At 42.1% G+C, this 25,037-nt stretch overlaps 2 protein-coding genes across 2 annotated transcripts; one reads left to right on the forward strand and one right to left on the reverse strand.

The window, feature by feature from the left end:
- The first annotated feature begins 1,732 nt into the window (after positions 1-1,732).
- rplp2 (ribosomal protein, large P2) lies at positions 1,733-3,964 on the forward strand. Its single transcript, XM_035387119.1, has 5 exons — positions 1,733-1,886; positions 2,746-2,869; positions 3,145-3,193; positions 3,383-3,478; positions 3,844-3,964. Exons 2-5 carry the CDS (start codon positions 2,747-2,749, stop codon positions 3,918-3,920), a joined length of 345 nt encoding a protein of 114 aa, XP_035243010.1. The 5' UTR covers positions 1,733-1,886; position 2,746; the 3' UTR covers positions 3,921-3,964.
- Positions 3,965-7,694: 3,730 nt separating this feature from the next.
- Positions 7,695-15,171, reverse strand: LOC118210791. The gene is made up of 6 exons (XM_035387221.1): positions 15,048-15,171; positions 12,879-13,644; positions 12,387-12,536; positions 10,956-11,020; positions 10,080-10,352; positions 7,695-8,189 (listed from the first exon to the last, which is right to left on the reverse strand). The coding sequence occupies exons 2-6, from the start codon at positions 13,630-13,632 to the stop codon at positions 8,145-8,147; spliced, it is 1,287 nt and encodes a 428-aa protein (XP_035243112.1). The 5' UTR covers positions 13,633-13,644; positions 15,048-15,171; the 3' UTR covers positions 7,695-8,144.
- Between the last annotated feature and the right edge of the window lie 9,866 nt (positions 15,172-25,037).

Below are 25,037 nucleotides of genomic sequence, written 5' to 3' on the forward strand. Positions count from 1 at the left end.
CTCTCCTGAACTTGGAGAGGATGTTGCAAGGATGAGATGCTCTTAAAATGCACCTGGACACAACACATTGATGAGGGAAAAAAAAAAAGAATGGAAGATAAAGTATGAATGTGTGTGTGTGTGTGCGTGTGTGTATGTGTGTGCGTGTTTTTACAAAAACAATGACTTAAATGAATCATTTGTGCTGAAACACAACAAAAACCATGCAGACAATGTGGCCCTCCAGGTCTGGAGTTTGACACCCCTGCTTTAAGTGATGTACACTATCATCACTACTCAAAAGAAAAAATAATAATAAGAAAAAAAAACAGCTATACACATAAACTCAAGAATATGTGAAACTAATTTTACACTCTTCATAAACTGAAGGATACTACACAGTACACACATTTTGCAAATGTTAGTAAGCTTCCCAGCCACTGAAATGAGTCATTGCCGCTGATTGCCTATCATCAGTGATTAAGGTGCTCCATATTAGCCCCCTGAGGCCCAGTCACTCAGTGTAATGATGTGGGCTGCAGATCTGATCGAATCTGGGCCTCTCAGTGCTGACTTTGGCTGGGAAAGCCTCCAGGCAACCAATAATTAACTACAACCGATGCAGACATACAGCCGCGACTGGGCATTACAAATTAGGGAGAAAAATGAGGAGGGGGTGTCATGTTTTGGGGAAAAAACGCTATTACTACGCATTACATAACAGTATTGCATACAGTCGATTCATACAGCTGTATATTAAGTGAAGGTTAAGAACTTCTAATGATGAGGACAACAGCAACACCCCAGCCGGGGGATGAAACTGACAAGCCTAGTTCCCTTACCGTTATATTACACAGCCATATCACTGCATGATGGTTTTGTTTTCATTGTAAAATCAGGAACCAATTTAGACCCAGGTGAGGCAAGTTAATTGTGTAATCAACCACTTTAATCTCTCAATTAAGCACTGGGCAAAAATGGAAACCAGCACACATTAAAGCTGTGGTCCTCTGGGGTCAAGGACTGAACCCATGTCATGCTCTGTTACCCATGGACAAGTCTCCTCTTTATATCCCCGCAGACATAACACCTGGCTATAAAAACACTACTGTATATTTGCCGATAGGTCTGCACATATTGCAGGGAGGATACCCATTGATTCCCCCTGACAACATTCACATAAATAGCCATAGAAAAGTACTTCAGAAACCCAGGAGCAGAAATCATAAGCAACGGTTTGATATCTGAGAATGAGATTAGCCACAGACCCATCAGCCTTTCTCAGACAGTCAACATCTTCCTGCATTTCCTACGTGGTAAAATAACTTGATTTGTTATCAAGTTTCCTAAGCTCTCTCTCTCTAAACGCAACACTAGTAAATTAACCAGTGCCAGCCAGGAATCAAAACACAAATCACATCCATACATTTGTATACATTCGTATAAAACCATAATTATGATGCTAGAGGAGAGGTATTTACGAATGTTTCCTCAGTTCCTGTCCGTAAAAAATACATTCTGTGCTACCGGGGGCATAACTTGGCAGATGACATATCTGCCATCCGAATATCTTCCTTGTTGTCTATCTTTTTTTTTGCAATCTTGTGCCGTCTGTCGGACATAAATAGTATTGAAGTGCACGTTCATGCGCATGCTCGCTCTTTGTTTACGTTATCTTATATTGTAAATATATCACAAAAATTAAACTTATGACGTTTAACATCGTTTTTGTCTAGACTATGGTCACTTTAATTGTGTAAGTAGTTTAAAACCGTGATTAGGATAAATTTAGGACATTGACCTTTGACACGGAAACCAGACGCGGAAATCTTTGAGCAGCTCAAATTACGTTCTCTCTCTCTGGATCTCGAGCGGACTTGACGTTTCGTGTCTGTTATAGACTTAAAGTATGTACATTGTTGTAAATCTCGACAATTTTCTTTATAAAATGTTAAATTTGTGTACGCTGCAATGTTCTACAAACACCTAGCTTAAATTTAATTTCTGGTATTTTATCTAATCGAAATTATGTCGAATTTCAAAATCGCTAGCTAGCTAACTACAGTAGCTAGATAGTCACACGTGCTTCAAGTATCTGAACTAAAGCTAAACAGCTATTGAGGCATAGTTAAATAACTATTAGACCAGAACAAAATATTAGTAACGTTAGTTATATAACCAACGAAAAGTGATATCCCTGGAATTTATATATGTATCGTGCCCAAATATGTGTCTAATGACGCGTGTGAGCATGAATGTTAGCTTTCTGGCTAACCACTGGGCTTGCCCGCTACGCTTTGTGAAAGGCTGCGTTGTTGACTTGAACGACTGACTGTAGTTTTATTCATTATGCTTCTCACTTTTGTTCCTTTGGCTAGTTAGTGATGTTCCTTTAGCTAATTTACTTCATAGTTAGGCATTTCAATATTGCCAGTTGGCGGCTGCTCCATACCTAGCTAGCCGGTTGGCGAGATATGAGCATAGGATATGACGCCCAGTCTGTTAACATTATCTAGCAGCCGCGGCAGTTCGTCAATAGCCGCTTATGATGAGTCCTGCTTTATAAAGTTAGGCAGTTGACGTTACTAATTCTGCTCCACACGCTTGGTATCTCTGGCTCCTGTCTTTTTTTTTGTGACAATAGAGCGGTCGCGCACTCTTAAATCCATTTTAAAAAGAATGCCCTCTAGCGATTATCCGTTTCAAATGTCACTGAATATGATGTTTTGCTGTATGCTGACACGTTTTCTGTGTTCCTCCTTAAAGAATGCGTTACGTGGCCGCTTACCTCCTGGCTGTGCTTGGTGGGAACTCAAACCCCTCTGCCAAGGATATCAAGAACATTCTTGGCAGTGTGGGAATCGAGGCCGATGACGAGCGTCTTAACAAGGTGAGCCGCCCCACTTTGCTACTTTCGTAAAACTAGTCACCTGTGCAAATGTCTTGTCCCACCCTTAGATTTATTTAGGTTCTAGTACCGTATATATGTGGTTTTACGTTGTGGAGAGCCACTGTCTTGCCGAGTTGGTGAGAACACAGTTGTTCTCAGGTTTTGAACATGGGCTTTAAAAAATATAACTGGATACTTCCGTCTGTGACAAGTCAGCTCAGCAGCAATACTGCTGTGGGTTTGTCTGATTTTAACTTGGTTCTCTGACTCCACAGGTCATCAGTGAACTGAATGGAAAAGATGTCAATGAAGTCATGAACGCTGGTGAGGAACTCCTTTTAAAAACAGTATATTGGGGTACTACCAATGCTTCTGTGAAGTGGTTCTGCTGCTGTTTTCTTAAAATGCTCCACATTCATTAGCTGGTCCACGTTTGGTCTGAACCTCCATGTTTTAACTTCTAATGGAGTTCCCAGATGAAGTACAGACTATATTTTTCATTTTTTTTTGCAGGCCTCTCGAAGTTAGCCTCCGTGCCAGCAGGTGGTGCTGTTGCAGCTCCTGCAGCTGCTGGGGTGGTGGCTGCACCTGGGGGAGACGCTCCTGTCGGTAAGCATGTCCTTAGGAATATGTGACTGAGAACCAGAGATGGTGCCTAGAGATTTAACCTCACCGGGGAGAGATTGCTGTATATGATAACCCCAGAATGCAGGCAATGGCAAATTAAAAATTTGTAAAAGTAGAAGAATGTAGTCATAGTTGTTGTCAAAGTGTGTAAAAATGCATGCAGTGTATCCAACAGTATTCCTTATCCTGACAAATTTGATAAGTCCCGAACATGAATATTTCACTTGCTCTCGTGTTTAGTCCAAAATGACCTGAAACGTGTGCTGTATTAAATGCTCCCGAACAGCAAGTGGCAGAAAAGGCAGTACCGTGATGTTTCTGTCTTTTCTTCCCCTTCTTCTTAACAGCGGAAGAGAAAAAGGAAGAGAAGAAAGAGGAATCTGAAGAATCGGATGAAGACATGGGCTTTGGCCTCTTTGATTAACTTTTCTGTACATGTTAAAAAAGCAATAAAAACTGAAAAACAAATCTGGAAAAAGTTTATTTTCATGAAAAACACATTCACCAAAAAAAAAAAAAAATCAAAAGCCACGGAAATAAAATCAAGCTTTTTCAAATTTGAGTAGGACTTGAGTCCTCTTGTGTAGTTTTAATTGTGCCCTTATTCTTGTGCAGTTGCAGTACATATTGTATAAGAAATACTAAAGCATAACACATGGCCTCTGGGGATGCTGAACAAATCGGTTACCATCATCTTAAACAATGATGAAGTATGTTCATGTATTTCAAAAAATGTTTGGGTAGGAGTGCTTCCTGGACTCAAATTGAGTTTGAGGTGCTCTTTGGAAGGGATACTTATAGACTTCAAAATAAAAGAACTCCCAGGTGCACTCTTTTTTTAACAATTAAAATGCCTTTATTGTTGTGGCACGGCCATATTAAACCTTTAAAAGCAAAATCCCGACGCGGTTTAGCATCAAGTTTTCGTCAGGGAGTCAAAAAAAAAAAATCATCTTTCCCTGGATGAAAATACCATTTTCATAAATTCTAAATATATTTTGGGTCATAACGGAGCCCTGAAGTATCACTTGTTTGAGGCGCATGGCTGTGTTTGAGGCGCATGGCTGTGCTAGGTACTGTAAAGCGCTAATTTAATTCCTGAGCAACTGCGGCAGCTGTTGCGCAGTGGAGATTTATTTCAGTGAAAGATTAAGGCTGGAAAGTTTTAGGACTGTGGTGTGTAAAGGATATTTGCGCATGACTGGGCATTTCAGGATGTTGACAGGGCACCTCCTCAGATATAAAACAAAAATGAATTTAAGGCATACACATTTCATAACTTTTGCCTCTAGTATTTTTTAGGTGAGAATACATTGAAATTCAGAATATCTTCTAGGTAAATATCAAAATATTACGTGTATATTGTGTAGTTCTTGGAGAAGTAATAGAAAAACAGTCACAGTAAGACAAAATAGGCACATGTTTAATGTGCTATGAAAAAAGATGTTGCAATATGAGAGGACATAACAGACTGATCTCACATGGGCAGTTCTGCATTATTTTCAGCTTATATCTATTAATGGCATCAGCCAAAAATAGCTACTCACAATGTGACAGTGCACAGCTGCGTAAATTCACCCAATCCAAGTTCCTGTTGCTGCCTGAACACCTCCCTCACATGCAGCTGCCCATTGGCATAAAGAGGAGGATGAAGCCAAGCTGCAGGCTCCTGCACGTCTCTCCGTTCCTTTACTATGCCCGTGGAAGTAAAATACGAGATCATTATCGCCAAGCGCCACCCCTCATCGTGGGGTTGAACAGGTCATTGCCAGGCAGTAAATGTTTCTGAGCCAGGAGTATTGCTTAATAGACTCATAAACTTGCTTAAGCTTCTCGGGTGCAAAGATCTATCCATAAGCTTGCCAGAAGTCTGGAATACTTTATATTTTTGTTGTACATGTGCATTATTTTCTAAGGCTTTCAAAGGGCCGACTATAAAATACTGCAGATGTTGTAAGTAATGAGAGTAATCTTTCTCTTTGCAGTGGCCACTATGTAGCCTTTCTTACAACTTCAGATAACGGAGGTCTTCTTCACCTCTAAGTGTATGGTAAGTTGGTAACTGCTAAAGTAGATTGATTGTATTGCCCCATGTTACAAAATGTAATGTGAACTAGCCCTTTTGGACTACCAGCATGAATTCCCTTACACTGGGCTATCTGAGGAAGAGGATCTGGAGAGGGTGATGAAGTCCAGGGAGAGGCCTGTGCCAGGTACAGAGGAGGCAGTTAATGGAGGAGGTGCCTGAGGAATGCTATCCCGCCCCTGGAGGCCTTGGCATGAGCCTGAGTTTCCTGGAATAGGCTCTTTACCTCAGCCTGTTCCCCCAAGTATAAACAGGCATGCAGACTACACCCAAGCTCCAGGGCCAAGTAGAACTGAACAGCAGAAAGTACATACACACCACTCTGCCTCCCTTCATCTGTTCTTCTTGCAGTTACACTGATCGCCTCACAGGGGCGATGTTGCCATTCAAGTGCCTATTCACTCCTGCTGCAAAACAAGCACAGTATTTTAACTGTAATTTCGTAGATTTAAATATTGCAGTGTAAAGAAACTTTATTCAGAATATATAAAAAAATGACATTCAGCTACTAACCAGCACCCAAGAAATCCCTAGTAACTAAAATGCGGTGTCATTTATTTCTAAAATTTTTAACACAAACTGACTAATTCTATAAATGATAATATAGGATCTTGCAGGTTATTTTATAAACTCATCCCTCTGAAACTGTTAGGACTGCTTACTCCTAATAGGTAGGCCTACATATTTACCCTCCTGCTAATTGCATGAGAGAGTTTAATATTTGCGTGACTTCAAGATTCTGGTTGTTTCACCGTTGCTGGGCAACAGCGTTGCTGTGCAACCTCGTTGCCCGATTTGGTCTTGTGGGATTCCTCGGCACGTTCCTCTCAGGGTACCTGAGGTCCTGCCTGCTGCTGCCACACATGCTGCCTCCCTCTGTCATTCTCTCCCTCCTCTGCAGATAGATTGTTCGGCTCCCTTCTTTTGCACCCTGCTCAGGTACTTTGGATCTCCTTGATGTTGTGGTTGGAAGAGTGCGTTAGGAGACTGCCACAGGTGGAAAGTCCTGGGGTCAGTAAAAGTCACGCCATGTGTTTATTCCACCCATGAACTCTGCCAGCTGATTTCACTAATTAGTTATACCTCCTGGCTGAAGAATTTAGCAAATTAGCAAATCCAGGTGATTTGAACAAAATACTGGGAAGGACTTTTACCTGGATTTTCTAACTCTGGAGACTGCTATGGAAACATTTTAGTGTGTATGGATCATATGCATTGTTAGAAATGAATGTATATTTTTTATTGTATTGTTGTTGTATGTTGTATCCTAATGAGCTCTGTTGGGGAAATAAGCACTTGTTCTCCATACGTGCAAGTGCACACTGCACACACATTTCCACGCTCGTGTGTTTGCGTGTGTGAGCATCGTGTGTCCTGGAGCCCGCTTCACCGGTTGGTACACCTTCCTCAGAAGGCCCCCTGGTGGTACGAGCAGGCAAGGCTTTCCAGAAAAAGCCCCACAGTTGCCTCACCCGGGCATTCTCCTAGATGTTTGATGTGGCGGTGCCAGACAGCTCAGCAGCTAAGAGGCAGTTCTGCTTCAACTGCTAAATCAGCTTTCTTTCATCACACATTGCAGAAGAACCAGCCAAACTGGTTTCCAGGGATCATAGTGGTGACAGTGTGGCCATTTTACAGCCGGCTATTTTGCATGTTTTGTATTTGCCTTCAGAAGCGATCTTACAGGAATGACGTGGGCAGTTTCATCAGAAACATAATAGATGTAGACATACGAAAGTCCATTGAGAGACTGCACCACAAATGATCCGTGGTAGGAATAAATTCCTGCTCCTTGAACAAAGGAATGTTTTATAAAGACTGGTGACTGAACCTACTGGCTGACACTACTGAGAAAAAGGATGAAGTACACCCCTCTAAAATACTTATTTTTCAACTTTTTATGTATGCTTGATGCGTGTGGAATGTAAAGTATGAATGTACCCCTGCCCTAACAATCTATTGTTGCTGGTTTTTAAAATAAAAACTAAAATAAATAAAAAATAAATGTTGTAATTATCTACATAACTCCAGCAGTACTAACTGCAGTTGCAATATTTTACTATTTTACCATTTTACACTAATGTAGCGTAGAAAAAATCCCACACATTGGAATAAAATTGAAAACATTTATTCAGTAAAAATGTATTTTAAAGAGAATTGCATTGCAAGTGTGTGCCTGCACACACTGTTAAATATTTTAACTGTATTATGTATAAAGTGCCTAGATTTAAATATCATCTTAGTTCAAGGGGAAATAAACATTGGCTTATTTCAAAGAAAATATTTGTTTAAGAAAAGATGTCCTTGTAAACGCTATCACGTAGTCCGTCCTGTTGTGTCCACTAAATCAGCAGTCAAGGTGTGCTTCCTCTTCTTGCTAGCAGACGTCAGAGATTTTTTGCATTTTTATCAGGTTTCAGGGTTTCCCTGGAAACCACTCTCGGCTCTGGTGTTTGCTTTGGTGTTTGTTTCTGTTTACAGTGAATCCCAGGTCCCAGGAGTTGAGAACGGACTCCGCAGGGCGATGAGGTTCCTGTTTCCACTCGCTCTGTTCAACTGTGCTTAGTCTGGACCGCTGAAATTCTGCGCTGGTCTCGACTGGGATTCCTGCAGACATAATAAATAATGATATTAATTATTAAATTATCCATCACACCGCTGTGCCACTTAAAATTGTGTACGATAACACTTATGCAAGAATTCATTTTTTTAAATTTTGTCCTAGATACAGCTTTCAAAGATAAGTAAATAGTACAGCAGTTACCACTGACAGAATAATTTAATGTGAAAACTGTAATGTGGTAGCATGAATGTTATTTAAAATTATCAGACAAGACGCCGACTAAACTGTAGGTAATTTTCACCGATAAAAGTAAAAAAAGTTTTTTGTGCCTTTTAGCATAATGTTTGCTAACATGGGTGCTACCTGAGTTCTACCAGACTTAAAACAGGGATATTAATACAAATGCAAACTTTCAGCAAGTCGCAAAGTTAATACTGTGATTCGTAATAGACCCTGGGGGGTGACATAGCTCAGGAGGTAAGATCGATTGTCTGGCAGTCGGAGGGTTGCCGGTTCAAACCCCGCCCTGGGCGTGTCGAAGTGTCCTTGAGCAAGACACCTAACCCCCAACTGCTCTGGCGAATGAGAGGCATCAATTGTAAAGCACTTTGGATAAAAGCGCTATATAAATGCAGTCCATTTACCATTTGTATGATAAATGCACCCAAACTGCACGAAATGCACTGTAAACCTTCAAAGTGGGATGCAAACTGTGAACATGAGTTTGACACAGTGAAACTGCCATAATATGCATTCATTTAGAAAGTTTCAAAAATGACCTTGAACTGAACTACTTCAAACCCAGGTGTGTGTACACACTCTAAACCCAAAGACCAGACCCCTCTGTAATGTACAAATAGCATTTCCACAACATAGACATAGCATTGTAGCAACATGATTATACTTGACATGTCTGTGAGAAAGGTGGTAAACTGGGAAGTAGGCATGGGAGGGGCTTGGAAAAGAAGCTCCAATTGTCCATTGACTCAGTATTGTCAATAAAACTTGGTTAAAAGATAACACGGGTAATTGAGATTTTTCCAGTATCATCAACATATCCTATGCAAATACCAGAACCAAAAGTGTTTCTGTCCAACCAGGAAAGCCATTCATTTCAGCTGTGTGCTGAAGTCGTTAAATACACCTCAGAAAAACATTTTCATTTTTAGAAAATGCAACCTATTATCACGAAAAACATGGCTAGTTTAGTTTTTTTTAACCAAATTTGCTTCAAAAGAGAGCAAATTGTTAAATTTGATGGGGACTGTTTTCAGTATTTCGGTGCTGTGCCAAACTACATTCCACATATTGAAAAAGCAATTGTCACTTTATAAAGTTGTTTCAGTTAAAAGTACTAGGTTCTTTGTAATGGTGGGTTATGCCAAAAGCAGAGCAACATTATGTCTTTATGCCTTTTTTGTACAACAATGGAGTTCTATAACTTCTGGTATATCAGCATTGGGTTGACGCTTGTAGGATTAATTAATTGAGAGTTGGAAAAAAATATTATGGGTTTCGGTCTCTTAATAGAATATGTTGACGATACTGAAAAATGTGGAAGCAGGGAAACAGAGTATCTTTGTGTCATTTGGCACGGCTACGTGGACACGTCACCACAGGCCTCACACCTGGTTTTCTGTTGTTAACCCTGAGCCTGAGCAGGAAGTGATCTCATATGTTCAATCACAAGTTTTTTTTCCCCAATTCTATTTGGCACGTACACTCACAAACTGGCCACAGGCGGTATTTTATAACTTTGTACTTTTTTAAAAATGTATTGTTGAATACCGTTCAACAGGAGTCTTTGTATCACCAGTAATAGGATCCATGACTAAGCAGGCTAAGCGTATCCTATATCTCACTGATGGCCTCAAAGCCACCACCACCCCCGCCCCCCCCACCCCCCAAAAGACCCAAAGAGGCCTTATTCTCACCGGCCCATGAGCCACGCTCATCTGGGTGAAGCGGTCCTGCAGGTACTGGTTTCCGAAGCCCATGATGCGGCCCAGGGTCTGGCTGGAGAGGCCGGCCACCTTGGCGGTGAAGTCCAGGGTGAAGGCGAACTTGACCAGCTCCGGGGCGGTGGCCGCGCCCTCCGCTGGCAGGGCGGGGGCCCCCGACTCCACGTAGAGGTCGGCCAGCTGCTGGAAGGAGCCGTAGGACAGCGTGTGGAAGAAGGAGCCGACGCCACCGTCGTTCAGCTTCAGCTGCGCAGACGCACAGGGAGAGACGGTTCGACGCGATTCGTACGGAAAAGCAAAATAACCCCGCACCATAATTTTATATAAGCTGCTAGTGATAGTAATGATTATAGGCTACTTACAAAAGGAAAGAGCACTGCACACTCAATCTCTCTAAAATTAAAAAATAAAACTACAGTATTCATTTTTTTTTTCTTTAAAAAATTCATTAAACATCACAAAAGCCCACAGCCTTCCTGTACTTCCACTCTAAGCTTAATACCCTACGGACCTGAGGTGGGATTTTATTAGTGGAATGACCACACAATGGTGACTGAGGAAAAGTACCAGAAAGAAACTGGGCATGGACCTCATTGACAGCGCAGTTAACAAGTTAGTTAATTATTGCTTTTGCACACAATGCCGTATAGTGTCCCTGCCATGTCACCTGACACAGAAAGCACATTGTAAAATGGCAGTTCTAGACAGGCCATGCAAAGAATGTATGGAGATACTGTACAGTCCAGTATCTCCTCACTCAAAAGAAGAAAAAAAATCTGTAACATCATATAGTCTTATTTTCTTAGATATTAACTTATTTTCACTGACATAAATGTGAGAAACACCAACCTCCTTATCAATGGCATCTCCTTGCTGTTTAATCAAATTTATGATCCTTTCAATAACCTCCGCTTCTGAAAGAACAGAGGCAGATATTACACAGAGACACAAAGAGCAGGATTTTGAATTTATATGTAAACATGTTGACAGATTCCAGTAATATAATTTCATTATTTAAAAACGTTCATGTTGTGAGAACTCAGGCTTCATCAAACAGGTTCGCTCAAAAATGCGAACGTAGCCTACTTCCGGAAAGGACTACAAACTGTATTGTTTATATAACGTCGTTACTACCTATATTATGACAGTTTTATGACAGTTTCCCCGACCTAACTCAACCTACAATTTAAAGACAGACATAGTCTACACAATTGCCTAGTCATAAACTTCCAGCCCCAATATTAGTCATAATATTGCCTGCATTTTTGTTGAGCAATATTATGACTTGTTGAACCATAAAGCTTTAAAACACGTTTAACCGCCATATTTATAAACTATTCGTGGAACGTGCGCGGTATTGGTACAATTACCAAGGTAACAGAGAACTTCGGCAGGCTTCGAGACCCTAAAACTGGCTAGATAGCTAGCCAGCTAATTCGTTAACCAAGGTAAATCTATAAATGTTTGCTATCTTGAAAACAAGATAGCATTTAAGCCTACTGTCTGGGAGGAACCGCCTCAGCTCTACTGCTACATTGTATTCGTAAGTTTTACCAACTGCACTGTTAATAAATAAATAAAAAAACACCATTCCTTCCAACTCCGAAAGAGCTAAGAGCTAAAAGCTAAAAGCAAGGAAGCACCTGCTAACAAGCTAACTTAACTATGTAACAAAGGGACTCAATTTAATATGGGTGAAACGGACTTCTAGCAGTCTCTTCGCACCCTCCGCTAATAGGCAAGCAACAATGTATTATTTTAATACGCAATCCTTTGGCAAGCAGACATTTTTCTACAACTATGGCCATATCAAACCTACAGCTGAATTTTAATGTACAACCATCATCCACCTACGCTCCAAGCAACTTACAACACATTTCAACACGCTACCTGGGAAAAGTGCACACTGCACTGTTCTTATAGCGTACTGACAGCTAATGGGACTAGTGCCAAGCTCAACTCTTTCTTGCCTTGTTTGGTATTATAAAGAGGAAATGAACTTCCTCCAGAAGCTTGCTGTGTCGTCAGAGTACCTTCCATTATATTGTTTAATACTGGAGTCACCCAGTGATACTCCAGGGGCACAGTTCTCACACTGATGTTTTGCCATTTACCTTACCCAGTGTGTGGGTGTGAGGATTGCCAGATTTATAACATTATTTATTTTAAAAATTGGACTATGTGAGTTTTATAATTGCATTTTATTATGGAGGATTGCTTTTGGGAACTTCCACACGTTGCTTAAACTTAAGGGTTCCCAATAATAATAATAACCCTTACCTTTAGCATTCCTAATCCTCAAAGACTCAGGGCTTTGATCAAAGATGCTGCGACGCTCATCTGTGGGACTGTCTTTCACCTCCTTCACGATCTTCTCCAGCTCCTCTGATACCTTTTCATAGTATAAGCTTGTTGGCTCCACACTGACAGCTGTAAACAAATGAGAAAGAGTATTAGCATGTAATTAATTAATATATTTCTAAAGACTGTTCTCAACTGAAGCATTAAGAACAATATCGAAACTTTCCAATGGGTTGACCAGTGTATGGATTCACAAATTATCAGATTCAGATACGGCAAGACAATCAGATGATGGCTGATCAGTTAATGTAAATTCATGGTAAATACAGTTTAATAATCGTTGACCATGCTATTAGTGTTTTTTCCACAGCCTTTGCAGTTGGTACCCAACTTGAGAGTATTTTTAACCCCACAGTGAGTTCTCCAATTTTTCAGGTAGCCAATCAGAAGTTATCTTAGGTTTGCACTCACGATTTTGTATGTGCTCTGTTTCAGACAGGTCCAGAGTGTTGGGCTTCTTCAGAGACCTTCTGGCCTGGTCCGAGCCACGGTTTCGGAAGGAGAACTTCCTGCGAGTAAGCTTCCTCCTGACAGACCGTCTCGCCTGAGGTGAGGACTGGTCACCGTCCGAGGAAGGCCCATGGACAGGCAGACAGGAAATGGATGGGGAGGGGGTGTCCAGGGGGGCGAAGGACCCCACTCTCTCTGGACTGCTGGATTTTCTTTCCTCCTTTTTCTCGCCCCCCTTCCTGGAGAAAAGGCTCAGGAAGCTTTTTAAGAAGGACGGCTTCTTAGTTTTCTTGGCGCCTTTCTTGTCGTCCTGTTTCGGCTCCGTGGAGCTGTCCAAACGGGAGACCGCGAGCCTCTCTGAGGGGTCGTCTTCTGGGGGGTCCGTGGAGCTCTCCAGACGGGCCTCCAGGGGCCCTTCTGTGGGGCCCTCTGTTGGGCCCTCTGTGGGGGCTGGCTGGAAGCCCGCGATTACCGCCGCCACCTCATCGGGCGGCAGGTGGGCGGAGCTGTCGCTGGAGTGGCGTCTGACGCGGCTGCTCTTCTCTGCAAGGGCCACCCACTTGCGGGGTTTGACCCCTGGCCTCCTGCCCCCGGCTCGCCCGTCGTTGACGCTCAGGCTGCGCTTTACATACACTTCCAGCAGGCGCGTGGCATCGTTGCGCCCCAGTGACAGCAGCTGTGGTTGCGGTGCTGCATCCCGCCCGGTGGATTCCATGCTGATTTCCCCCTGTGACAAATAACAGGTTTGAATTTACCGTAAATTACAGATAATAAGAGCACAAAGCAAAACTCAGTGAGGAGCCGAACAGAACTTATTTGAGGGTGAGGCTCTTTGTGTATTGTAAGGGTGGTGTGGACACTTCTTTTTTATTATATATGAATTTAATGTACAACAGCAAATACATAAAAAAAATTTGTAACAGCTATCAGGAACTATGCACGTTAGGTCTGATATTACCTGTAACACTTACTGTTATACTTCTTAACACTGAATTTACAGTAACTTTATTGGCATAAACTAGCATAGACCTCCAGAATAAATTATTACATATTAATGAAGACTGCAGTTTTAATGTTAATGAAATTAGCGTATAAGTGAGAAATAATATCTTATCAGTGCATCCACGTAATATTTACTACAGAAACCGAGCATGCTCTGATGTATGCTGTGCATTTCTATGACTATCCCAGAACAAAATGTCCATGTGTGTCTTTTTAATCGGTTGTAAAGAATATTCGGCTAGTTGATAAACCACAGTTATTACATGAAAAAATAAAATGGCATGCGAGGGACCAAGTGTGGTGTGTTCCAGTAACCGTGGTTACCGATAACTGTGAATTTGGTCATAATTAGTTATGTCTTAATGCAAGTAGCCTACTTCCTTAGTTTCTAAAAGTGTTAGGCTACTAATAATCCGCAATCAAAGACGTGGCGCACAAGTTTATTTATATGGACCAAAGACGCTGCAATAAATTTAGGCTTGATTTCTCCTGATTTCTTCCTTCATTTATTTTACACCGACTTATCATAGCTGTGGATCAAATGAGGAATATAAATATGGATTACTTCAGAAAAAAACGTGATTGCATATTACGTTCAATTATGTTCTGTTTTAAAATGGATTAAATGGCTATAATAAAGTTCTAATTAAATTCGTCTAATTATTTGGTCATTCGAACACAGTTGAATGGAAATTTATCGCATCTCTCTATAAACTATTAAATTCGTCATCACAGCAGCTCATATTTTATTTGTGTTTATACTTTATTAAGTAGCCTTGTCTTACCAGATTTTAGTCTTGAACGGATCTATTTCTAATTTTAACCAGACCGGAATTTTCTCCTGAACTGCGTACTCTAAGTATAGAAGCAATAGTTCAGTACCCGCCCATTAAATCAGATAACAGTTTGGTTTCGTTACCCATAACCCTTTTCTCAGTCGCTATTTAGTTGTCCTGTAAATACACCGAGCAATGCTTCACTGCCTACCTGTAGCCTTCAGCTGAACAGTACGTGCCCAGCGTTGGTGTGCTGAACAGACATGCTATACGCGTAATGTAGCAGTCTCGAGCACAGTGGTGTCATGTGACGTGAACTGTAATAATGTATATACGAAAACCTCAGACTGACCTTTAATTTCTTTACAACGGAAGATTTGAGATTGCGAACTTCTGTTGAACAACTCGTTTGTATGGTCCGAGACGTACTCGACTGAGGCTTGTTTGTTGTGTTCGTTGACAGGCTTGTACCATACCTATAACATGACTTAATTATACCTTCCGAAGTGGAACGCCTACCAGGCCCACGTTGACCAATCAACAATCAACATTAGGGCGTGGGCGAGTGATGTCACCAGGTGAAGTTGACACAGGTAGGCCAAATACACCCATCTGACAGGGAGACTTCTGTTCTATGATTTCCCCCTTTTTTCTTCTTTATTTTAATTGCGAGCATGTTTCCAAGAAGGAAATACAGGCATAAAAAAAGATATTTCACAATGGCAGTGAGTAAAATATGATAGCAATATGATCTGTGAAAAAATGAAACAACCAAGTCTATTCATTCATTCATTCATTTTCAGTTACATCTCAGACCAAAGTTTGAAATTAATTTAAAATGCTTGTACATTGTACAATTAATTGTAATTAATTGATTTCCAAAGCTTCAAATATTTGGGAAAACCTTGCAATCATTTCTATTTTGTTAGAATATATAAAAATAAGAACTGAAATTCTTAAGCTATTTGGCTTTTCTCTGCAGTGTTAGATTTCAAAATGTTTTTGACAGAGCTGGATATGTTTTATGATGTTCACTGAAAAGAAATATGGCAGTATAATCTGTGCAACTGCACTATTATGTAAATATTTTATGCAAACTTTTTTAGAGAAACTCTTCTTTCAAACTCGTCTCTCAAACTCTTTTTAGAGAAATATTTCCTCTTGCCTGTTTGGAACTTGGAGCTGTCCTTTTTGTATCCTGTACATTCTCTGCAATGGGGCAATAACTGATATGTGTGCCTCGTATTATGATAAACGAATGAAGTAACCACAAGAGTTACTGTAAGTGATTTGATCTTTGACCAGATGCAAATTGTGGTTCTACAGAGACACGCAGTCACACGCTGATGTACCTCAGAGTGCATTTGGTCCTACCCAGGGCAGTGAAAAAACATCCTCCCACTGGAGAGAAATTTCTGCTCCTGATCACACCGAAAACACACCCGTTTACTGAGGTCACGAGGAAACAGGGAACATTCAAGCCCTACACCCACATCCGCTCTTATTCGGGGCGGCATTGTAGTATAATGGGCAAGGAACTGCTCTTGTAACCTAAAAGTCACAGGTAGGGTAGCCTACTACCAATGGTACAATTGCCATTGTACCCTTGAGCAAGGTGCTTAACCTGCATTGCTTCAGTATGTATCCAGCTGTATAAATGCATGCAATGTTAATACTGTGTAAAAGTTGTGTACGTCGCTGTGGATGAGCGCGTCTGCTAAATGGCTTTTATTATTGTTTATAGCTTATGGGGTTGGCAGTGGAATTATACCAAGACTCAACCCCCAGTAACTGACCCTAGGCCAGTGCCTAACGGCATTCAGGATGAGTAATAGGGAATTATGCATGGGGAGCCTGAACCTGGAAATTGTACAAACCGAAAGCTGTATACCTGGTTTGTGTAAAATCACATGGCAGTGTAGCTAGTTTCAGCTGAAGCCACTGAGCAAAGTTCATGGCAGTTTCACAGATACACACACATGTATGTATGTATGTATATATATATATATATATATATATATATAGAGAGAGAGAGAGAGAGAGAGAGAGAGAGATATTTGGAAATTTGATAACAAATCAAATTTTTCCAGGTAGAAAGCGCAAGAAGACACTAACTGCCAAAGAAAGGGTGATTCAATGAGCTCCATGATGTTTGGGACAAAGATTTTAATTGTGGAGTACAGGGATGGGATGAGGAGGAAGATGAGGGGTTGCACAAGCTGGCGGAATCAGTGCCTAGCAGACTGAAGGCAGTAATAAAGGTGAAAGGCAGACACACCAAGTACTAGCAATTTTACACATTATATTATTTTCATATTATTAAAAATAATGAATTCTTGAATAAGCAGTATAAATTGTATATCATAATTGTATTAGCCCTTGATAAATAATGAAAACAGTTCTTGGTGGTGTCCTCAGTCTTTTGGTCACCAGTTTATAGCCAATTGTCATGCTGGGTCATATGAGTAGCACTGCATGTTACACGTGCCAATTAAGCAGACATCTGCTTTCACAACACAGAGAACATGACTGCTTTTGAGACAATCTCCAGACAAAAATGTAAAGAAATATTCGGAAAAAAACCTGTTTGACGACTAAAGTTACATTACTCATACATCAACTCAGGGACAAACATGAAAAGTTCATGAGGATGATGAGCAGTCTGCATTTGAAAGAAGCGTCCAGGGTTGGCCTAGGGCTAATGTAGATCATGCTATGCTTGTTGAGTTCCTTTATTACATAGCTTTGTTGAATGCTCTACAGGCATTGTACTTTAATTTGGCACGCTTTTCATATCATATCAAAGAAGTGCGGTTTATTTTAAATTAAAATACGTTACTCCACCTTTAACTTTCCTCGTATCTTAGCTAGTCCAGTACTCCCATTAGCAAAATTCTTCTGCTCAGGCCTATATTATCTACAAGAACGCAATGGAAAATTAGTTTCATATTCATATTGGACTAATAAAATCACTCAAATTTGTATTTTGTGTCAAATTGTTGATCAGTTTCTTTCATAATGTTATTAGCTATGTAACAAGCGTGATACTGCTATCGAAAAATTATGACCTTCATGGAGGCTTGTCCCTTATCCCTCACATATCACATGTCCCCTTACATATTTTATTTTCCCTGACATATCACATATTCTCTTACATATTATATTTTCCCTGACATATCACATGTCCCCTTACATATTTTATTTCCCCTGACATATCACATGTCCCCTTACATATTATATTTTTCCTTACAGTACATATCACATTTCCCCTTGCAAATCACATTTTCTCATACATGTCACATGTCAGAAAGCATGCAGACCTAGAAACCTGTAAATACATAAAAGCAGGGAGAAACAATGCAAATTGGAATCCGGAGTTTGCACAAGTTTTGGTGTGCAATTCTTGCCTCAGACAATAGGAAGCATAGTAGCATTGGTTTCTATGTATTTACAACATTTTGGTGCTTGGCAGTGACAGAACTCTATGCATAACTGCTTTAGGCAATCCGTTTGTGAAGCCCTAGGTATGTGACACATCTGGTGTCTTAGAATGGAGAGAAGAGACTAGCACCCTGGCCAGTATCAATCTGGTTTTGCTGGATGTAAGAGAGTGAGCTTGATCAGGCGCTAGTTGTCTTAAGAGGCCTGTTGCTGCTCAGATGCATCACCCTGCTCCTCTAAACTGCACTGTACTTCCCCTTCATTTGGACTTCTACTATTCCAGCTAGTTTATTGCCTCTGTAAGCTGTAACCTGCTCAACCCATTTTATTTGCTGTGATTGATGCCTTTTTTCATTTCTGTTGCATCCATTTCACTGCTACTTTACACCAGGCTGGCCAGTGGAGGACGGGCCCCCCCTCTATAGCCGGGTTCTTCTCGAGATTTCTTCCCTTTGGGGAGTTTTTTTCTCACCACCATTTGAGGATTTTCTCCCTACTGGGAGTTTTTTTCCCCCCATTTTTTCCAACCCCGGCCTGGTTTTTGCCCTTTTTCTGCTACTCTGTAAAGCGCCTTTGTGTCGATTTTCTGTAAAAAAAAAAAAAAAGACCTATACAAATAAAATTAATTAGACTGGATTTATTTTTATATTTCATCTTGTTCTCTGCTGAGATTTCCTCTCTTTGAGGGATGTGTTCTGATTTGTGTGATGTTATTGCCCAATGAACAATCGAAAGTCTCTTGTGAGACTGAGAAACGCGCTGAGTTGGGGAGTATAGATAGCGCAGGGGTGACTCACCCTGGCCTGCTGAATGGCCTGGGCAAACACTGGCTGCGCACTTTGTTGTTTAACAGCGCCAGGTCTGCTGTCTGGGCTTGTGCTGAAACGGGGGCTGGAATTCCACGCTCAGCAGCGCTGACATAACTGTACTTTCCCGGGGCCGAGGGCTGAGCGGAAACATCCGGAAGCTAAATCACAACGCAAGCGCGTTGTGAGTCAGAGGCAACGCCCGCCATCGCCTGGGGCTCCGCGCTGCAAGGCGGTGCGTGCCTTCGGCTGGCGGTTTCTGCTGTGGCTCTGAGGGCAGGGTTCACGCGGAGCGGTGCTTTCCGTGTCACCTGACCTGTCTCCCCTTCCATGTGACAGATGAGCTCAGCTCCGTGTCCATTGCGTCACCTGAATTTAAACCCCGCTAGGATACAAGCCCAGTAATGTCCCTGCCCTGGAATCAGTGCAGTTGTGCCGTGGACATGCGCCGTGGTCTGTGAGCCATTGCGGGTGAGCTTTGGTTCGGGGGGGGTGTGTGTTATGCTAACAGAGGGGTCTGCTGCTCAGAGTCATATCACAGCCCCCCACCAAGCCTACTTTTTAATTTAAGTTCATATTTAAAAAAATATATAAACACCGCACAGGGTTTGGGGGTGGAGGACCTGTAGTAAATCCCTGACTGACCTAAGCCATGGTATGCAAGAGATAACAGAAAGAGTGTACGAATGTCCATTCACTACGCAGTAAAATGTCCAGTGTTGATTCAACTCTGGTGTCCAATATGTCCAATATGGACCATATGTACTCTGTAAGAGTTGATTTAGCACTGAAAAGTTTACTGTGCTCTTATTTTATGCGTTCAGGCACTTCTCCTGTTTTGAACATTGCCTGCATTTGGAGCCATACCTCGCAGTTGACCAAAGAGATTCCAGAGATTCTCCCGTTGCTTGGTTCAAACTGTAAATGTCCTGCATTTCCCTATCATTACGTTCGTTTATCACACGTTTTTATCCAGAGCCACTTACAACGGGAGCAGCAGAAGAGCAGTCACCTGATTAAAGCAAGCAATAGTGCCACGTCTGTCTAAGAACATTCCCAGAACAGTGGGTATCAATGCAGAATCATAAAAGCACTAGCGCAAGTCAGCTGTGCTAACCGAGAACGAAAGCACAGATTGTAGATAGCCAGTGAGAAAAAGCCGCAGTCTAGACGTCTAGGTGGAAACCTAGATAGAGATATGTTTTGACATGACAGACTAGGTTAACCAGTCTAGCTCAGGTTTTACCCAGATATAGCCTGGCTACATCCTCGTCAGCTATAAAACTTTCACTTTCACTCAGCCAAATGTGGTCAGTTTCCACCTGAATGCCTGGACTTTTAACCACAAAAAATTGTACACCGGACGCATACAGACTACACTCATGACACGTTCTGTGAAGAGAATCACGAAAAGCATATCCTAAAATCATAAAAACAGCACAACCTGAATGGGGAAACAAAGGAAGGAGTACTACAGGATGGGGGTGGGAGGGGAACGAACACGCAGTGTGACGAGTTGGCTTCGTGTCAGGAGATGTTTGTGCGGTGAATCTGCTGCCCCGAGCTCTTTTAGGAAGGCTGCTCCCGGGAAGCAGCATTTGACATTTATGGTCGCCTGGGTTACTCAAGCCAGTCCCTTTATTAGCAGGAAATGGCTTTTCAATTACCCGGAATCCATCATGTATTGTACTATTGAACAGAGTGGGAAAAGGCAATCAGTGTCCAAGCGCCTGATTGGCTGAATGGAAAACCGTGGCAGCTGCTGAAATGATTGTGTAGTGAGAGTTCATCAACTCCAAAAATCGGTGGAGTGACCGTGAGTTAGCAGAAGCTCTGAAATTTCCTGTCGGGAGCGAAGCCCTCTTAGTCCGTTAGCAGTACTGATTGTTTCATGATTGACAGAGCATGCCTCCTCAGTGAGGAAGCCACACTCACACTGATTGGGTGGAGAGGAACAGTTTTCATAGTCAAACATTGTAAAACTTCACCCCATTCTGAGAATAAAGTTAAATTGTTATATACAATAAAAGATTTATTATAAAAAGCAAAGGAATGTGTATCTGTGTACTAGGGATAAAATTTATTTATTCAAGTAATTTCACCCAACCTGTAAATCGATGACAGAATTCTAAAACCCTGACTCTCAAACTGTGTACAGCTAGAGGTGATTATCTTGGATTTCACTCACACGGTTGTCTTTGCGGTTTGCCCATCATTTTGCCTGCTGTTAAGTCCTCATAAGTTATTTTCTTCCATCTTATTATAAACAAGGTTGTCATGTCCAATTAATCATGTTCTTTGTACACAATTTTGCATTTTATCAAACTGCTGCAAGCAACACATTCCTGCAGGATTTGCAATACATTAATTACATCTTAAATATGTTGTTGGAAAACCCATATTTAAGATAATAGATATATCAAGCAAGCCCAGTTTAGTCCTCAGAGGGATACTCCTAAATATCTAAACTCCTAAGCGAACAGCAGCACAAATATTAGAATACAGACGTCTGTATTAATGCAGATCTCTAAACATTCCACAAGGGGGCAGCCTCGTCTAATGTACAGAATAAAACAGGCAGGGAGAGATGACATCCTGCCTGTGGGCTGGGAGGGGTCTTTTTCATGCCTGAGCAGTCAGAACAAATCTCAGTGTGATTTTACACGCACACATATACACGTGTACACAAGCACGCACACACACATGCATGCACGCACGTATATACACACACACATATACACAAGCAATCACACACACATATACACACACACACGCATACACAAGCAATCACACACACACACACACATATACACAAGCAATCACACACACACACACACACACACACACACACATGCATGCCCGCACGTATACACAAGCACGCACGCACACACACACACACACGTACACAAGCACGCACACACACACGCATACATGCACGTATACACACACACATACATATACACAAGCATGCACACACACACACACAAGTATACACAGGTGCGCGCACACACACGCACATGTATACACGCACACACACACACACACGTGCACATGCACATGCATCTACAGCCAGCTGGGGATGAGGATCATGTGACTTCTTCAGGTTGTTGCATAAGAAAGGAAAACTTCTGGTGAAGTGTTTTGCAATCACAGAATCATGTGACTCCAGACTTTGAAATAATGCCAGTAGTCTGTGATTTCCTGGAATCCATTTGTTAATGACTAAATTCAAAGGATTTGCGACCAAGTACTAAATATGATGACTTTACTTAAGATTATGCTAATTACTTTTTGTCCCCTAAAATGGGGAAACTATGTATAAAAAGGACTGTAATTGCTACATGGTTCACCTGTTAGAGATGTAACTACAGTCAAATTAAAGCTGACAGTCTACACTTTAGCACTATATTCAGTGTGCATTGCAAAAGCTATGCATTTGATGTTTTATTTGCTTTTCCAAAAATATTTTTGCTTTTGATTTTCTTACACTTGCTGTCAGTCACAAAAAATATTTTTAGACATGCCAATAAAATATCAATAAATACTTATAAATCAGGATTTGGGAATTATAAAATGGCTTGTGGAAAATTGCAACCCATGTACATTATATAGATGTCTGCCCATCTCTACAGTCTTCCACTAGGTGAGGGGTTTTCCACCCTGGCTCAGAGGCATACAGTGAACCCCCAGCATAAACTAAAAAGGGTTATATAAAATATTTTAGAAATATTCCTGCCAGATCTATGTATAGTCGGTGCATATTAAGTCAGGGACCCCCTGCAGTACCTTCACGGACCCCGGGGGCCCCCTGTGGAGGCCCCAGGGACGAGGCTGCAGGAACGCTCCGCCAGGTCACCTTCTTCATTTCTGACGGGCTGAAGAAGAGCAAACGCAGCTCTGCTCTCTCATCCTGGGCGACACGTTCTGCTACGTCACCCCCCCCCCCCCCCCCCCCCGCCCCAAATCCCTCCAAACCCCCTCCCCCCGGCGCGCCCCTTCTGCGAGGGTCACCTTTTCAGTCGTTTCGGCCTCGTCACCCCCCTGTTCAGCCTGTCGCCTCTGCCCCGTCTACTCCTGGCACAGGTTGAGGAAACTGACCTCCCCCCCAATCCTACACCTCCCCCCCCCCCTCCCCGGGACAGGAGACTGCAGGAAGCACAGAGCATATGGCCTGTTTGGGCAGTGCGATGTGGCCTGCCAAACGCGCCCTCCTCCTGACGGGACCGGCACGTTATTATTCTGAGCCCTCGCCTTTGGTGGAGAATCCCTCATTCCTAACCACCCCTCTCACCACCCCTGTGCATTATTTTAAAAAAAAAAAGGTCAGAAGATCAGCTGAATGATTGAAGAGCCGGTTGTAACGGAGTCCGGCGGTGTGGAGCAGACTGCGGAGCAGGGAGTGATGGTGCTGCTGCCCCTGTGACATCACTGCCGCTCACCCGCCCCTCGGATGTGAATGCCGAGCACAGCGACGTACGGCTCTGCAAAAGACTAAGAGAGCCTGCGTCCAGTTTTCAGCTTCACAGTTTATGGGTTTGTGACTGTGTAAAATATAACTTTTGATACCCGTTCATCAACTATTGTGACCACATTCAGTCTCAGTACCGAACAAAAATGCTGTCACGTTTATTAGCGGAAAATGATAACTGGTCAAAATGCTAAAAATACACTGCGGTGTTGCTGTACATTGAGTAATGCATACTGAACTTAAAAATAAACTAAAGTTCATACCCATGAATAAATAATACCTTAAGATGGGTTCAACAATCAATATTTGTTGGAGTAACCCCTTTCTTCCAAAAAAAATATGGGGTGGTTCCAATTTCTTTCCGGAGTTGTATTGTCAATGCACAACTTAAAATGACACCATTGCTTAAGAGAAGCGAAAGCTGAAAAGCTCTCGGTCCGTGGGTCTGGTGTGTGGGAAATCGAGCCTCCATTTTGTCTGTCGCGGTGGCGCCATGCTGGGCAGCCCGTATGTGCTTCTCAATGGTAATAATAACAACCTCCCTTTTTAATCCGCCACCTTACATGCCGTCCATATGGTGTTTGGAGCAGAGGCTCGGAGGGATTGAGTGTGCCTGCACTGCAGGGTTCAGCTGAGGGGAATCAGCCTCAGTGCTGCTCTGTTCATCTGCGAAGAGGTACACTGTGCAAGGGGGGTGTGTCACTCCACTGGCTCCACCCACTTTCACCTCTACAGGTCACAGGTATGAGTGCACCTGTCTGCCCTACTGAAGCACTGGTGATGGAGGAACGCACACACAGGCACACACACACACACACACATACACACAGACACACACACATGCACATACACACAGGCACGCACACAAGCATACATACACAGGCACACAAACACACACACACACACACACACACATGTACACACATACACACAGAGACACGCACACATGCACATACACACAGGCACGCACACAAGCATACACACACAGGCACGCACACTCACATGCACAAACACACATACACACAGAGACACACAAGTACACACATACACACAGAGACACGCACACATGCACATACACACAGGCACGCACACAAGCATACACACACAGGCACGCACACTCACATGCACAAACACACATACACACAGAGACACACATGTACACACATACACACAGAGACACGCACACATGCACATACACACAGGCACGCACACAAGCATACACACACAGGCACGCACACTCACATGCACAAACACACACGCACACACACATACACATGCACACAGCACACGCACATAAAGTCTAAAGCAAAGACATTTTATGACGAGATATGACATGGTGAAATACAGTTTTCTCATGTAAGTGTAATAAAATATTATATATGTGTGTGTGTGTGTTTATGTATGTATATATGACTTGTATATGACTGTATATATAATGTATATATGAGCCCAAAGACGTTTGTATCTAGAATGTTTTTGTTGTGTGTGACCAGCTGTGCTCCTTTATCTATCGGAAATATGTTCAGTGGCGTCAGGCATCCCATTAGAGTGGAACAGACTGGAAGCCATTAAAGGATTAAGGTGGTGAGTCATTACTCTGATCACTGAGTGTTGCTCTTATGCCTCA

This window comes from Anguilla anguilla, chromosome 13, assembly GCF_013347855.1.
Source record: "Anguilla anguilla isolate fAngAng1 chromosome 13, fAngAng1.pri, whole genome shotgun sequence".
Lineage (NCBI taxonomy): Eukaryota > Metazoa > Chordata > Actinopteri > Anguilliformes > Anguillidae > Anguilla > Anguilla anguilla.

What these genes read in the sequence shown, in the direction of transcription:
- rplp2 (XM_035387119.1), top strand. Translation starts at nt 2,747, where the DNA reads ATGCGTTACGTGGCCGCTTACCTCCTGGCTGTGCTTGGTGGGAACTCA. An exon ending in ATGACGAGCGTCTTAACAAG is followed by an intron (nt 2,870 to 3,144) that starts GTGAGCCGCCCC and finishes CTGACTCCACAG; the next exon opens with GTCATCAGTGAACTGAATGG. An exon ending in CAATGAAGTCATGAACGCTG is followed by an intron (nt 3,194 to 3,382) that starts GTGAGGAACTCC and finishes TTTTTTTTGCAG; the next exon opens with GCCTCTCGAAGTTAGCCTCC.
- LOC118210791 (XM_035387221.1), bottom strand. Translation starts at nt 13,632, where the DNA reads ATGGAATCCACCGGGCGGGATGCAGCACCGCAACCACAGCTGCTGTCA. An exon ending in AACAGAGCACATACAAAATC is followed by an intron (nt 12,537 to 12,878) that starts GTGAGTGCAAAC and finishes ATTTGTTTACAG; the next exon opens with CTGTCAGTGTGGAGCCAACA. An exon ending in TGAGCGTGGCTCATGGGCCG is followed by an intron (nt 8,190 to 10,079) that starts GTGAGAATAAGG and finishes TTATGTCTGCAG; the next exon opens with GAATCCCAGTCGAGACCAGC.